The sequence below is a fragment of the Haliotis rufescens genome, unplaced genomic scaffold (assembly GCF_023055435.1).
Source record: "Haliotis rufescens isolate VD_foot unplaced genomic scaffold, xgHalRufe1.0.p SCAF_78, whole genome shotgun sequence".
NCBI lineage: Eukaryota > Metazoa > Mollusca > Gastropoda > Lepetellida > Haliotidae > Haliotis > Haliotis rufescens.
In genome coordinates this window covers 660,673-675,943 of record NW_025964370.1, presented here as the reverse complement: position 1 = coordinate 675,943, position 15,271 = coordinate 660,673, and the positions used below count along the sequence as shown (strand labels likewise).

Sequence of the window (15,271 nt, the reverse complement as noted above, 5' to 3'; positions counted from 1 at the left end):
TACTTGATGTATGATGTGGGTCCAGTCAGTACTTGACGTATGATGTGGATCTGGTCAGTACTTGACGTATGATGTGGGTCTGGTCAGTACTTGACGTATGATGTGGGTCCAGTCAGTACTTGACGTATGATGTGGGTCCAGTCAGTACTTGATGTATGATGTGGGTCCTGTCAGTACTTGACGTATGATGTGGATCTGGTCAGTACTTGACGTATGATGTGGGTCCAGTCAGTACTTGATGGATGATGTGGATCTGGTCAGTACTTGATGGATGATGTGGATCTGGTCAGTACTTGACGTATGATGTGGGTCCAGTCAGTACTTGATGGATGATGTGGATCTGGTCAGTACTTGATGGATGATGTGGATCTGGTCAGTACTTGACGTATGATGTGTGTTGGTGGAGATACAAGATGTCCTTACACTGTTATCTACTTTCTGTTGCAGATACACCATGTCCAAATCAACAGCCATCATATTCATTCTCGGATTTTCAATTTTACTGAGGTTGGAGAAATTTGTGAGTACACCAGTCACACGTTACCATGGCAACATGGAATATTTACTGTACTGTTCTATGTTTTTTAAGTATATGCTATAGATTGGTGTAAGTGTCCTCATTGGCAGTGTTTGTGTTGCAGTACTACTGTAGATTGGTGTAAGTGTCATCATGGGTAGTGTTTGTGTTGCAGTACTGTAGATTGGTGTAAGTGTCATCATGGGTAGTGTTTGTGTTGCAACCTGTAGATTGGTGTAAGTGTCATCATGGGTAGTGTTTGTGTTGCAGTGCTGTAGATTGGTGTAAGTGTCATCATGGGTAGTGTTTGTTTTGCAGCGCTGTAGATTGGTGTAAGTGTTGTTATGGGTAGTGTTTGTGTTGCAGTACTGTAGATTGGTGTAAGTGTCATCATGGGTAGTGTTTGTGTTGCAGTACTGTAGATTGGTGTAAGTGTCATCATGGGTAGTGTTTGTGTTGCAGTACTACTGTAGATTGGTGTAAGTGTCATCATGGGTAGTGTTTGTGTTGCAGTACTGTAGATTGGTGTAAGTGTCATCATGGGTAGTGTTTGTGTTGCAACCTGTAGATTGGTGTAAGTGTTGTTATGGGTAGTGTTTGTGTTGCAGCGCTGTAGATTGGTGTAAGTGTCATCATGGGTAGTGTTTGTGTTGCAGCGCTGTAGATTGGTGTAAGTGTCATCATGGGTAGTGTTGTGTTGCAGTACTACTGTAGATTGGTGTAAGTGTCATCATGGGTAGTGTTTGTGTTGCAGTACTACTGTAGATTGGTGTAAGTGTCATCATGGGTAGTGTTTGTGTTGCAGTACTGTAGATTGGTGTAAGTGTCATCATGGGTAGTGTTTGTGTTGCAACCTGTAGATTGGTGTAAGTGTTGTTATGGGTAGTGTTTGTGTTGCAGCGCTGTAGATTGGTGTAAGTGTCATCATGGGTAGTGTTTGTGTTGCAGCGCTGTAGATTGGTGTAAGTGTCATCATGGGTAGTGTTTGTGTTGCAGTACTACTGTAGATTGGTGTAAGTGTCATCATGGGTAGTGTTTGTGTTGCAGTACTGTAGATTGTTGTAAGTGTCATCATGGGTAGTGTTTGTGTTGCAACCTGTAGATTGGTGTAAGTGTCATCATGGGTAGTGTTTGTGTTGCAGCGCTGTAGATTGGTGTAAGTGTAATCATGGGTAGTGTTTGTGTTGCAGTACTACTGTAGATTGGTGTAAGTGTCATCATGGGTAGTGTTTGTGTTGCAGTACTGTAGATTGGTGTAAGTGTCATCATGGGTAGTGTTTGTGTTGCAACCTGTAGATTGGTGTAAGTGTCATCATGGGTAGTGTTTGTGTTGCAGTACTGTAGATTGGTGTAAGTGTCATCATGGGTAGTGTTTGTGTTGCAGTACTGTAGATTGGTGTAAGTGTCATCATGGGTAGTGTTTCTGTTGCAGTACTGTAGATTGGTGTAAGTGTTATCATGGGTAGTGTTTGTGTTGCAACCTGTAGAATGGTGTAAGTGTTGTTATGGGTAGTGTTTGTGTTGCAACCTGTAGATTGGTGTAAATGTTGTTATGGGTAGTGTTTGTGTTGCAGTACTGTAGATTGGTGTAAGTGTTGTTATGGGTAGTGTTTGTGTTGCAGTACTGTAGATTGGTGTAAGGGTTATCATGGGTAGTGTTTGTGTTGCATTGCTGTAGATTGGTGTAAGTGTCATCATGCATAGTGTTTGTGTTGCAACCTGTAGAATGGTGTAAGTGTTGTTATGGGTAGTGTTTGTGTTGCAGCGCTGTAGATTGGTGTAAGTGTTGTTATTGGTAGTGTTTGTGTTGCAGTGCTGTAGATTGGTGTAAGTGTTGTTATGGGTAGTGTTTGTGTTGCAACCTGTAGATTGGTGTAAGTGTCATCATGGGTAGTGTTTGTATTGCAGCGCTGTAGATTGGTGTAAGTGTCATCATGGGTAGTGTTTGTGTTGCAGCGCTGTTGATTGGTGTAAGTGTAGATTGGTGTAAGTGTCATCATGGGGAGTGTTTGTGTTGCAGCGCTGTAGATTGGTGTAAGTGTTGTTATGGGTAGTGTTTTTGTTGCAGTACTGTAGATTGGTGTAAGTGTTGTTATGGGTAGTGTTTGTGTTGCAGTACTGTAGATTGGTGTAAGTGTTATCATGGGTAGTGTTTGTGTTGCAGTGCTGTAGATTGGTGTAAGTGTCATCATGCTTAGTGTTTGTGTTGCAACCTGTAGAATGGTGTAAGTGTTGTTATGGGTAGTGTTTGTGTTGCAGCGCTGTAGATTGGTGTAAGTGTTGTTATGGGTAGTGTTTGTGTTGCAGTGCTGTAGATTGGTGTAAGTGTTGTTATGGGTAGTGTTTGTGTTGCAACCTGTAGATTGGTGTAAGTGTCATCATGGGTAGTGTTTGTGTTGCAGCGCTGTAGATTGGTGTAAGTGTCATCATGGGTAGTGTTTGTGTTGCAGCGCTGTAGATTGGTGTAAGTGTAGATTGGTGTAAGTGTCATCATGGGTAGTGTTTGTGTTGCAGTGCTGTAGATTGGTGTAAGTGTCATCATGGGTAGTGTTTGTGTTGCAACCTGTAGATTGGTGTAAGTGTTGTTATGGGTAGTGTTTTTGTTGCAGTACTGTAGATTGGTGTAAGTGTTGTTATGGGTAGTGTTTCTGTTGCAGTACTGTAGATTGGTGTAAGTGTTATCATGGGTAGTGTTTGTGTTGCAGTGCTGTAGATTGGTGTAAGTGTCATCATGCATAGTGTTTGTGTTGCAACCTGTAGAATGGTGTAAGGGTTGTTATGGGTAGTGTTTGTGTTGCAGCGCTGTAGATTGGTGTAAGTGTTGTAATGGGTAGTGTTTGTGTTGCAGTGCTGTAGATTGGTGTAAGTGTTGTTATGGGTAGTGTTTGTGTTGCAACCTGTAGATTGGTGTAAGTGTCATCATGGGTAGTGTTTGTGTTGCAGCGCTGTAGATTGGTGTAAGTGTCATCATGGGTAGTGTTTGTGTTGCAGCGCTGTAGATTGGTGTAAGTGTAGATCGATGTAAGTGTCATCATGGGTAGTGTTTGTGTTGCAGCGCTGTAGATTGGTGAAAGTGTTGTCATGGGTAGTGTTTGTGTTGCAACCTGTAGATTGGTGTAAGTGTCATCATGGGTAGTGTTTGTGTTGCAGTGCTGTAGATTGGTGTAAGTGTCATCATGGGTAGTGTTTGTGTTGCAGCGCTGGAGCCTGGTCATGGTCATCCTGTGTGTTGCTGTGGGCCTGTTCCTCTTCACGTACAAGTCAACTCAGTTCAACCTGGAGGGTTTCCTCATGGTGATCACTGCATCCTTCCTGTCGGGGCTGCGCTGGACGTTAGCTCAACTGGTCACCCAGAAACAGGAAGTAGGTGAGTATTAGCTCAACTGGTCATCCAGAAACAGGAAGTAGGTGAGTATTAGCTCAACTGGTCACCCAGAAACAGGAAGTGGGTCAGTATTAGCTCAAATGGTCACTCAGAAACAGGAAGTAGGTGAGTATTAGCTCAACTGGTCATCCAGAAACAGGAAGTAGGTGAGTATTAGCTCAACTGGTCACCCAGAAACAGGAAGTGGGTGAGTATTAGCTCAAATGGTCACCCAGAAACAGGAAGTAGGTGAGAATTAGCTCAACTGGTCACTCAGAAACAGGAAGTAGGTGAGTATTAGCTCAACTGGTCACCCAGAAACAGGAAGTTGGTGAGTATTAGCTCAAATGGTCACCCAGAAACAGGAAGTAGGTGAGAATTAGCTCAACTGGTCACTCAGAAACAGGAAGTAGGTGAGTATTAGCTCAACTGGTCACCCAGAAACAGGAAGTTGGTGAGTATTAGCTCAAATGGTCACCCAGAAACAGGAAGTAGGTGAGAATGAGCTCAACTGGTCACTCAGAAACAGAAAGTAGGTGAGTATTAGCTCAACTGGTCACCCAGAAACAGAAAGTAGGTGAGTATTAGCTCAACTGGTCACCCAGAAACAGAAAGTAGGTGAGTTTTAGCTCAACTGGTCACCCAGAAACAGGTAGTGAGTGAGTGTTAGCTCAACTGGTCACCCAGAAACAGGAAGTGGGTGAGTATTAGCTCAACTGGTCATCCAGAAACAGGAATTAGGTGAGTATTAGCTCAACTGGTCACCCAGAAACATGAAGTGGGTGAGTGTTAGCTCAACTGGTCACCCAGAAACAGGAAGTGGGTGAGTATTAGCTCAACTGGTCACCCAGAAACATGAAGTAGGTGAGTATTAACTCAACTGGTCACCAAGAAACAGGAAACAGGTTAGTATTAGCTCAACTGGTCACCCTTAAACAGGAAGTAGGTGAGTGTTAGCTCAACTGGTCACTCAGAAACAGGAAGTAGGTGAGTGTTAGCTCAACTGGTCACCCAGAAACAGGAAGTAGGTGAGTGTTAGCTCAACTGGTCACCAAGAAACAGGAAGTAGGTGAGTATTAGCTCAACTGATCACTAACAGACAGTGGGTGGAAGTTAGCTATTGTGTCTGTGTATCATCCAACTTTGACATATATCAGGTGATGTATATACTGGTGATGTATATTGGCTAATGGTGACCTGTATCGGCTAATGATGACCTGTATTGGCTAATGGTGACCTGTAGTGGTTAATGATGACCTGTATTGGCTAATTATGACCTTAATTGGCTAATAAAGTCCTGTATTGGCTGATTGTGACCTGTAGTGGTTAATGATGACATGTATTGGTTAATGATGACCTGTATTTGCTAATTATAAATTTATTGGATAATAAAGACCTTTATTGGCTGATGGTGACCTGTATTGGTTAATGATGATCTGTATTGGCTAATGGTGATCTGTATTGGCTAATTATGACCTTTATTGGCTAATAAAGACCAGTATTGGCTAATGATGACCTGTATTGGCTAAAAGTGACCTGTATTGGTTAATGATGACCTGTATTGGCTAATGATGACCTATATTGGCTGATGGTGACCTGTCGTGGTTAATGATGACCTGTATTGGCTAATCATAAATTAATGGCTAATGGTGACCTGTATTGGCTAATGATGACCTGTATTGGCTAATAAAGACCTGTATTGGCTAATTAAGACCTGTATTGGCTAATAAAGACCTGTATTGGCTAATGATGACCTGTATTGGCCGATGGTGACCTGTAGTGGTTAATGATGACCTGTATTGTCTAAATATGACCTGTATTGGCTAATGGTGACCTGTATTGGCTAATGGTGACCTGTATTGGCTAATTATGACCTTTATTGGCTAATAAAGACCTGTATTGGCTAATAAAGACCTGTATTGGCTAATGATGACCTGTATTGGCCGATGGTGACCTGTAGTGGTTAATGATGACCTGTATTGGCTAATTATGACCTTTATTGGCTAATAAAAACCTGTATTGGCTAATGATGACCTGTATTGACTAATGATGACCTGTATTGGCTGATGGTGACCTGTAGTTGGTTAATGATGACCTGTATTGGTTAATGATGACCTTTATTGGCTAATAAAGACCTGTATTGGCTAATTAAGACCTGTTTGGGCTAATAAAGACCTGTATTGGCTAATGATGACCTGTATTGGCCGATGGTGACCTTTAGTGGTTAATGATGACCTGTATTGTCTAATTATAACCTGTAATGGCTAATGATGACCTGTATTGGCTAATGATGACCTGTATTGGCTGATGGTGACCTGTAGTGGTTAATGATGACCTGTATTGGCTAATTATGACCTTTATTGGCTAATAAAAACCTGTATTGGCTAAAGATGACCTGTATTGACTAATGATGACCTGTATTGGCTGATGGTGACCTGTAGTTCGTTAATGATGACCTGTATTGGTTAATGATGACCTTTATTGGCTAATAAAGACCTGTATTGGCTAATTAAGACCTGTTTGGGCTAATAAAGACCTGTATTGGCTAATGATGACCTGTATTGGCTGATGGTGACCTTTAGTGGTTAATGATGACCTGTATTGTTTAATTATAACCTGTAATGGCTAATGATGACCTGTATTGGCTAATGATGACCTGTATTGGCTGATGGTGACCTGTAGTGGTTAATGATGACCTGTATTGGCTAATAAAGACCTGTATCGGCTAATGATGACCTGTATTGGCTGATGGTGACCTGTAGTGGTTAATGATGACCTGTGTTGGTTAATGATGACCTGTATTTGCCAATTATAAATTTATTGGCTAATAAAGACCTGTATTGGCTAATGATGACCTTTATTGGCTAAAGGTGACCTGTAGTGGTTAATGATGACCTTTTGTGGCTAATAAAGACCTGTATCGGCAAATGATGACCTGTATTGGCTGATGGTGGCCTGTAGTGGTTAATGATGACCTGTGTTGGTTAATGATGACCTGTATTTGCTAATTATAAATTTATTGGCTAATAAAGACCTGTATTGGCTAATGATGACCTTTATTGGCTAATGGTGACCTGTATTGGCTAATGGTGACCTGTATTGGCTAATGGTGACCTGTATTGGCTAATGGTGACTGCATGTTTCAGGCCTGGGTAACCCGCTTGACATGATGTACCACGTACAGCCCTGGATGATTGTTGGCCTGTTTCCGCTGTCTGCAGCGTTTGAAGGTAGGTGTCTGTCTGTCTGTCTGTCTGTCTGTCTGTCTCCTTTCACACGTATCTGTCTGTTTGTTTTGTCTTCACACAGATCCCAGTATCATCAGGTCAATACATGTTCATTGTAAATGTTCATGAAGTTGATCATGTTCCAGGTATGGAGGTAGCAACAAGAGAAGAATTCTTCCGCTGTGAGGACCTGGGGATGTTCATGACCACGGCTGGGCTTCTCCTGGCCGGGGCGAGTCTTGCCTTCATGTTGGAGTTCAGCGAGTTCCTCCTGCTGTCCCAGACATCCAGCCTCACCCTGTCCTTGTCCGGCATAGTGAAGGTGTGTACCTTGTCTGTATGTAGTTCCTCCTGCTGTCCCAGACATCCAGCCTCACCCTGTCCTTGTCCGGCATAGTGAAGGTGTGTACCTTGTCTGTATGTAGTTTCTGCTGCTCTCCCAGACATCCAGCCTCACCCTGTCCTTGTCCGGCATAGTGAAGGTGTGTACCTTGTCTGTATGTAGTTTCTGCTGCTCTCCCAGACATCCAGCCTCACCCTGTCCTTGTCCGGCATAGTGAAGGTGTGTACCTTGTCTGTATGTAGTTTCTGCTGCTCTCCCAGACATCCAGCCTCACCCTGTCCTTGTCCGGCATAGTGAAGGTGTGTACCTTGTCTGTATGTAGTTTCTGCTGCTCTCCCAGACATCCAGCCTCACCCTGTCCTTGTCTGGCATAGTGAAGGTGTGTACCTTGTCTGTATGTAGTTTCTGCTGCTCTCCCAGACATCCAGCCTCACCCTGTCCTTGTCCGGCATAGTGAAGGTGTGTACCTTGTCTGTATGTAGTTTCTCCTGCTCTCCCAGACATCCAGCCTCACCCTGTCCTTGTCTGGCATAGTGAAGGTGTGTACCTTGTCTGTATGTAGTTTCTGCTGCTCTGACAGACATCCAGCCTCACCCTGTCCTTGTTCGGCATAGTGAAGGTGTGTACCTTGTCCGGTATAGTGAAGGTGTGTACCTTGCCCGGCATAGTGAAGGTGTGTACCTTGTCCGGCATTGTGAAGGTGTGTACCTTGTCTGTATGTAGTTTCTGCTGCTCTCCCAGACACCCACCTTCATCCTGTCCTAGTCTGGCATAGTGAAGGTGTGCACCTTGTCCGGCATAGTGAAGGTGTGTACCTTGTCCAGCATAGTGAAGGTGTGTACCTTGTCCGGTATAGTGAAGGTGTGTACCTTGTCCCGCATAGTGAAGGTGTGTACCTTGTCCGGCATTGTGAAGGTGTGTACCTTGTCTGGCATTGTGAAGGTGTGTACTGTGGCCGGTATGGTGAAGGTGTGTACCTTGTCCGGCATGGTGAAGGTGTGTACTTTGTCTGGCATGATGAAGGTGTGTTCATTGTCCGGCATAGTGAAGGTGTGTACCTTGTCCAGCATAGTGAAGGTGTGTACCTTGTCCGGCATTGTGAAGGTGTGAACGTTGTCCGGCATTGTGAAGGTGTGTACTGTGGCCAGCATAGTGAAGGTGTGTACCTTGTCCGGCATTGTGAAGGTGTGTACGTTGTCCGGCATTGTGAAGGTGTGTACTGTGGCCAGCATAGTGAAGGTGTGTACGTTGTCCGGCATAGTGAAGGTGTGTACCTTGTCCAGCATAGTGAAGGTGTGTACTGTGGCCAGCATAGTGAAGGTGTGTACCTTGTCCGGCATTGTGAAGGTGTGTACCTTGTCCGGTATAGTGAAGGTGTGTACGTTGTCCGGCATTGTGAAGGTGTGTACTGTGGCCAGTATGGTGAACGTGTGTACGTTGTGTGAATGTAGTTCCTGCTGCTATGTATGTGTGTACCTTTCTATCTGTAGGAGATATGTACGTTGGGCCTGGCTGCTGAGATCAATGGGGACCTGATGAACTCAGTGAACGTCACCGGTCTCTTCGTGTGTTTGTGTGGGATCACATTACACGTGGTACTCAAGGCTGTGTACAGTAAGTAGTTCAGTCCTCCACTCTTATCTCTAGTTACCTCTTGCTTGTCTCCCTGGGTAAATCAAGTCCGGGGTACCTCATGCTTGTCTCCCTGGGTAAATCTAGTCCGGGGTACCTCATGCTTGTCTCCCTTTGTAAATCTAGTCTGGGGTACCTCATGCTTGTCTCCCTGGGTAAATCTAGTCTGGGGTACCTCATGCTTGTCTCCCTGGGTAAATCTAGTCCGGGGTACCTCATGCTTGTCTCCCTGGGTAAATCTAGTCCGGGGTACCTCATGCTTGTCTCCCTGGGTAAATCTAGTCCGGGGTACCTCATGCTTTTCTCCCTGGGTAAATCTAGTCCGGGGTACCTCATGCTTTTCTCCCTGGGGATTTCTCATCTTGGGTACCTCATGCTTGTCTCCCCGGGGATTTCTGGTGTGGGGTACCTCAAGCTTGTCTCCAGGAGTTTATTTAGTTTATTTATTATATAGTAGGGTACTGAGGCTTACTTTGCTCAAATTTAATATGAACGTGCTCAGCCCCACGTTGGGCGCCAATGTAGTGGTCATAAAATTTTCGAGTCCTGTGATGGGATTCAACCATGGACCTTCTGATCAGAGGTCGGACTCCTTGTCCACATATCCAAAGAGGTTGTCTCCCTGGGTAAATCTAGTCTGGGGTACCTCATGCTTGTCTCCCTGGGAAAATCTTGTCCGGTGTACCACATGCTTGTCTCCCTTTGTAAATCTAGTCCGGGGTACCTCATGCTTGTCTCCCTGGGTAAATCTAGTCCGGGGTACCTCATGCTTGTCTCCCTGGGTAAATCTAGTCCGGGGAAACCTCATGCTTGTCTCCCTGGGTAAATCTAGTCCGGGGTACCTCATGCTTGTCTCCCTGGGTAAATCTAGTCCGGGGTACCTCATGCTTGTCCCCCTGGGTAAATCTAGTCCGGGGTACCTCATGCTTGTCTCCCTGGGTAAATCTAGTCCGGGGTACCTCATGCTTGTCTCCCTGGGTAAATCAAGTCTTGGGTACCTCATGCTTGTCTCCCTGGGTAAATCTAGTCTGGGGTACCTCATGCTTGTCTCCCTGGGTAAATCTAGTCCGGGGTACCTCATGCTTGTCTCCCTGGGTAAATCTAGTCCGGGGTACCTCATGCTTGTCTCCCTGGGTAAATCTAGTCCGGGGTACCTCATGCTTGTCTCCCTGGGTAAATCTAGTCTGGGGTACCTCATGCTTGTCTCCCTGGGTAAATCTAGTCCGGGGTACCTCATGCTTGTCTCCCTGGGTAAATCTAGTCTGGGGTACCTCATGCTTGTCTCCCTGGGTAAATCTAGTCCGGGGTACCTCATGCTTGTCTCCCTGGGTAAATCTAGTCCGGGGTACCTCATGCTTGTCTCCCTGGGTAAATTTTGTCCGGTGTACCACATGCTTGTCTCCCTTTGTAAATCTAGTCCGGGGTACCTCATGCTTGTCTCCCTGGGTAAATCTAGTCTGGGGTACCTCATGCTTGTCTCCCTGGGTAAATCTAGTCCGGGGTACCTCATGCTTGTCTCCCTGGGTAAATGTAGTCCGGGGTACCTCATGCTTGTCTCCCTGGGTAAATCTAGTCCGGGGTACCTCATGCTTGTCTCCCTTTGTAAATCTAGTCCGGGGTACCTCATGCTTGTCTCCCTGGGTAAATCTAGTCTGGGGTACCTCATGCTTGTCTCCCTGGGTAAATCTAGTCCGGGGTACCTCATGCTTGTCTCCCTGGGTAAATCTAGTCCGGGGTACCTCATGCTTGTCTCCCTGGGTAAATTTTGTCCGGTGTACCACATGCTTGTCTCCCTTTGTAAATCTAGTCCGGGGTACCTCATGCTTGTCTCCCTGGGTAAATCTAGTCTGGGGTACCTCATGCTTGTCTCCCTGGGTAAATCTAGTCCGGGGTACCTCATGCTTGTCTCCCTGGGTAAATGTAGTCCGGGGTACCTCATGCTTGTCTCCCTGGGTAAATCTAGTCCGGGGTACCTCATGCTTGTCTCCCTTTGTAAATCTAGTCTGGGGTACCTCATGCTTGTCTCCCTTTGTAAATGTAGTCCGGGGTACCTCATGCTTGTCTCCCTTTGTAAATCTAGTCTGGGGTACCTCATGCTTGTCTCCCTTTGTAAATCTAGTCCGGGGTACCTCATGCTTGACTCCCTTTGTAAATCTAGTCTGGGGTACCTCATGCTTGACTCCCTTTGTAAATCTAGTCTGGGGTACCTCATGCTTGTCTCCCTTTGTAAATGTAGTCTGGGGTACCTCGTGCTCATCCCTTGGTATGCCTCTGTGACAAGCAGCTGACATTTCATAACAGACAGCTGCCCTCTTCCTGATGCAGTGAAAAACAGTAATCAATATCATGTCGTCTCAGATACTCAAGAGAGCAAGAGGCGGGTGTTGGAGCGGACGCCAGAGTCAGTGGAGATGCTGACCAGGGATGGGGAGGCCAACGCGGACGACGAGGTGGATTTGTTTAATGTGAAGCGGGACAGATAACCCTGAGTGAGTGAGTGAGTGAGTGAGTGAGTGAGTTACATTGCTTCTAGCAGGATACCATCGATATCACGGCGGGGACACCGGTTATATATGTATGTGTGTACATGAAGTGTGAACAGTGTGTTTGTGTGAACAGTGTGTGTGAACAGTGTGTGTGTGAACAGTGTGTGTGTGAACAGTGTTTGTGTGAACAGTGTGTGTGTGAACAGTGTGTGTGTGAACAGTGTGTGTGTGAACAGTGTGTGTGTGAACAGTGTGTGTGTGAACAGTGTTTGTGTGAACAGTGTGTGTGAACAGTGTGTGAACAGTGTGTGTGAACAGTGTTTGTGTGAACAGTGTGTGTGAACAGTGTTTGTGTGAACAGTGTGTGTGTGAACAGTGTTTGTGTGAACAGTGTGTGTGTGAACAGTGTGTGTGAACAGTGTGTGTGAACAGTGTTTGTGTGAACAGTGTGTGTGTGAACAGTGTGTGTGAACAGTGTTTGTGTGAACAGTGTGTGTGTGAACAGTGTGTGTGAACAGTGTGTGTGTGAACAGTGTGTGTGTGAACTGTGTGTATGAACAGTGTGTGTATGAACAGTGTGTGTGTGAACAGTGTGTGTGTGAACAGTGTGTGTATGAACAGTGTGTGTGTGAACAGTGTGTGTGTGAACAGTGTGTGTGTGAACAGTGTTTGTGTGAACAGTGTGTGTGTGAACAGTGTTTGTGTGAACAGTGTGTGTGTTAACAGTGTGTGTGAACAGTGTGTGTGTGAACAGTGTTTGTGTGAACAGTGTGTGTGTGAACAGTGTTTGTGTGAACAGTGTGTGTGTGAACAGTGTTTGTGTGAACAGTGTGTGTGAACAGTGTGTGTGTGAACAGTGTTTGTGTGAACAGTGTGTGTGAACAGTGTGTGTGTGAACAGTGTGTGTGTGAACAGTGTGTGTGTGAACAGTGTGTGTGAACAGTGTTTGTGTGAACAGTGTGTGTGTGAACAGTGAGTGTGTGAACAGTGTGTGTGTGAACAGTGTGTGTGTGAACAGTGTGTGTGTGAACAGTGTTTGTGTGAACAGTGTGTGTGTGTGTGAACAGTGTGTGTGTGCGTGTGTGTGTACATTAGACGATACTTTTATAATTTCGGCTTCCAGAGTTTGCTGCCCCAGTAAGATATGAAACAGTGCCAGGCTGCAACAGAAACCTACTAACTGGTGATTGTTTACTGTTTTAACCATATTGTTTATATTAATAAAGCAAAATACATGTTACCTTAAAAATATGAAATATTATTTGCATAATGAGCCATAGTCCCCTGATGGACCTAAACAACTCTATTAAGGACTAATTATTGAGCAACACCGGTTATAGTTTTCTATTTCAACTTCCCCATGCTAGTTGGCGAGCTTGAAGCTGGAAACCATCCGATCCAGATGTGAGGATTGTGTGTAGATTATGTACATATGGTCAAATATTTATCTTGTAAATAGCTTGAGAAATAGATCATGCCAAAAACATTTTCATTATGTGGAATAAGTCATGGATTCAAGTGTGTTTTCGATGGAGTCAAATCTACCACTAGGTGGATGTCATGTGGAACGCTGTTCAATGGAGCCAAGCATTCCTCTAGGATGTCATGTGGAACGCTGTTCGATGGAGCCAAGCATTCCTCTAGGATGTCATGAGGAACGCTGTTCGATGGATCCAAGTGTTCCTCTAGGATGTCATGAGGAACGCTGTTCGATGGATCCAAGTGTTCCTCTAGGATGTCATGTGAAATGCTGTTCGATGGAGCCAAGCATTCCTCTAGGTGGATGTCATGTGGAACGCTGTTCGATAGAGCCAAGTATTCCTCTAGGATGTCATGTGGAACGCTGTTCTATGGAGCCAAGTGTTCCTCTAGGTGGATGTCATCATGTATGAGTTCTATATCAGTGTGATCAATCAATGCCAAATAATGTGACTGACACTTTAATTAATATGTTTTAGCATATCATGTAGATGATATCTCACATTTCCTGTGCTTCACCGCATGCATGAGAGGCAGTGGTGTGCTGCAATGATGTGTGAGCAAAAGAACGGGTTAAGCATGTATATGTCTGTGTATGAGTTCATGTGCAAGTGAATTATTCTGTGTCTACTTGTCCTCTAATGATCTGTTATTCATCTTTACTAGTTGCGACCAAAGTCAAACAATATTATGTCATTCATGCCACATGTCAAACACCATATGCAACATGTCAAACATCTCACACCACACACCAGACGTCACACACCACACACCAGACATCTCACACCACACACCAGACATCTCACACCACACGCCAGACATCTCACATCACACACCAGACATCGCACACCACACACCAGACGTCACACACCACACAGCAGACATCTCACACCACACACCAGACATCTCACACCACACACCTGACATCACACACCACACACCAGACATCTCACACCACACACCAGACATCACACACCACACAGCAGATGTCACACACCTCACACCAGACATCTCACACCACACACCAGACGTCACACACCTCACAGCAGACGTCACACACCTCACAGCAGACATCTCACACCACACACCAGACATCTCACACCACAGAGCAGACGTCACACACCTCACACCAGACATCTCACACCACACACCAGACATCACTAACCAGACATCAGACATCTCACACCACACACTAGACGTCACATACCTCACAGCAGACGTCACACACCTCACACCAGACATCTCACACCACACACCAGACATCTCACACCACACAGCAGACGTCACACACCTCACAGCAGACGTCACACACCTCACACCAGACATCTTACACCACACACCAGACATCTCACACCACACAGCAGACGTCACACACATCACACCAGACATCTCACACCACACGCCAGACATCGCACACCACACGCCAGACATCACACACCACACACCAGACATCTCAAACCACACACCAGACATCACACACCACACAGCAGACATCTCACACCACACACCAGACATCTCACACCACACACCAGACATCACACACCACACACCAGATGTCACACACCAGACATCTCACACCACACACCAGACATCTCACACCACACACCAGACATCACACACCACACATCACACACCAGACATCACACATCACACACTCGACATCTCACACCACACACCAGACATCTCACACCACACACCAGACATCACACACCACACACCAGACATCACACACCACACACCAGACATCTCACACCTCACACCAGACGTCTCACACCACACACCAGATGTCACACACCACACATCTCACACCACACCAGACATCTCACACCACACAGTAGACATCTCACACCACACACCAGACGTCACACACCACACACCAGACATCGCACACCACACACCAGACATCTCACACCACACACCAGACATTTCACACCACACACCAGACGTCACACACCACACATCTCACACCAGACACCAGACGTCACACACCAGACATCTCACACCACACAGCAGACATCTTACACCACACACCAGACATCACACACCACACACTCGACATTTTACACCACACACCAGACATCTCACACCACACACTCGACATCTCACACCACACACCAGACGTCACACACCACACACTCGACATCTCACACCACACACCAGACGTCACACACCACACACTCGATATCTCACACCACACACTCGACATCTCACACCACACACTCG

The 15,271-nt window shown here is 45.6% G+C and overlaps 1 protein-coding gene across 2 annotated transcripts in view; it reads left to right on the top strand.

Moving 5' to 3' along the window:
- Window positions 1-11,749, top strand: part of LOC124123131 (solute carrier family 35 member C2-like) — a 37,646-nt gene extending 25,897 nt beyond the window's left edge. For both annotated transcript variants that reach the window (XM_048388729.1, XM_048388730.1), the window contains exons 5-10: window positions 448-520; window positions 3,716-3,884; window positions 7,028-7,111; window positions 7,255-7,430; window positions 8,942-9,065; window positions 11,442-11,749. In XM_048388729.1, coding sequence (XP_048244686.1) covers window positions 448-520; window positions 3,716-3,884; window positions 7,028-7,111; window positions 7,255-7,430; window positions 8,942-9,065; window positions 11,442-11,566 — 751 coding nt within the window. In that variant the 3' untranslated portion in view covers window positions 11,567-11,749. The remainder of the gene's footprint in view (window positions 1-447; window positions 521-3,715; window positions 3,885-7,027; window positions 7,112-7,254; window positions 7,431-8,941; window positions 9,066-11,441) is intronic.
- Window positions 11,750-15,271: the final 3,522 nt, after the last annotated feature.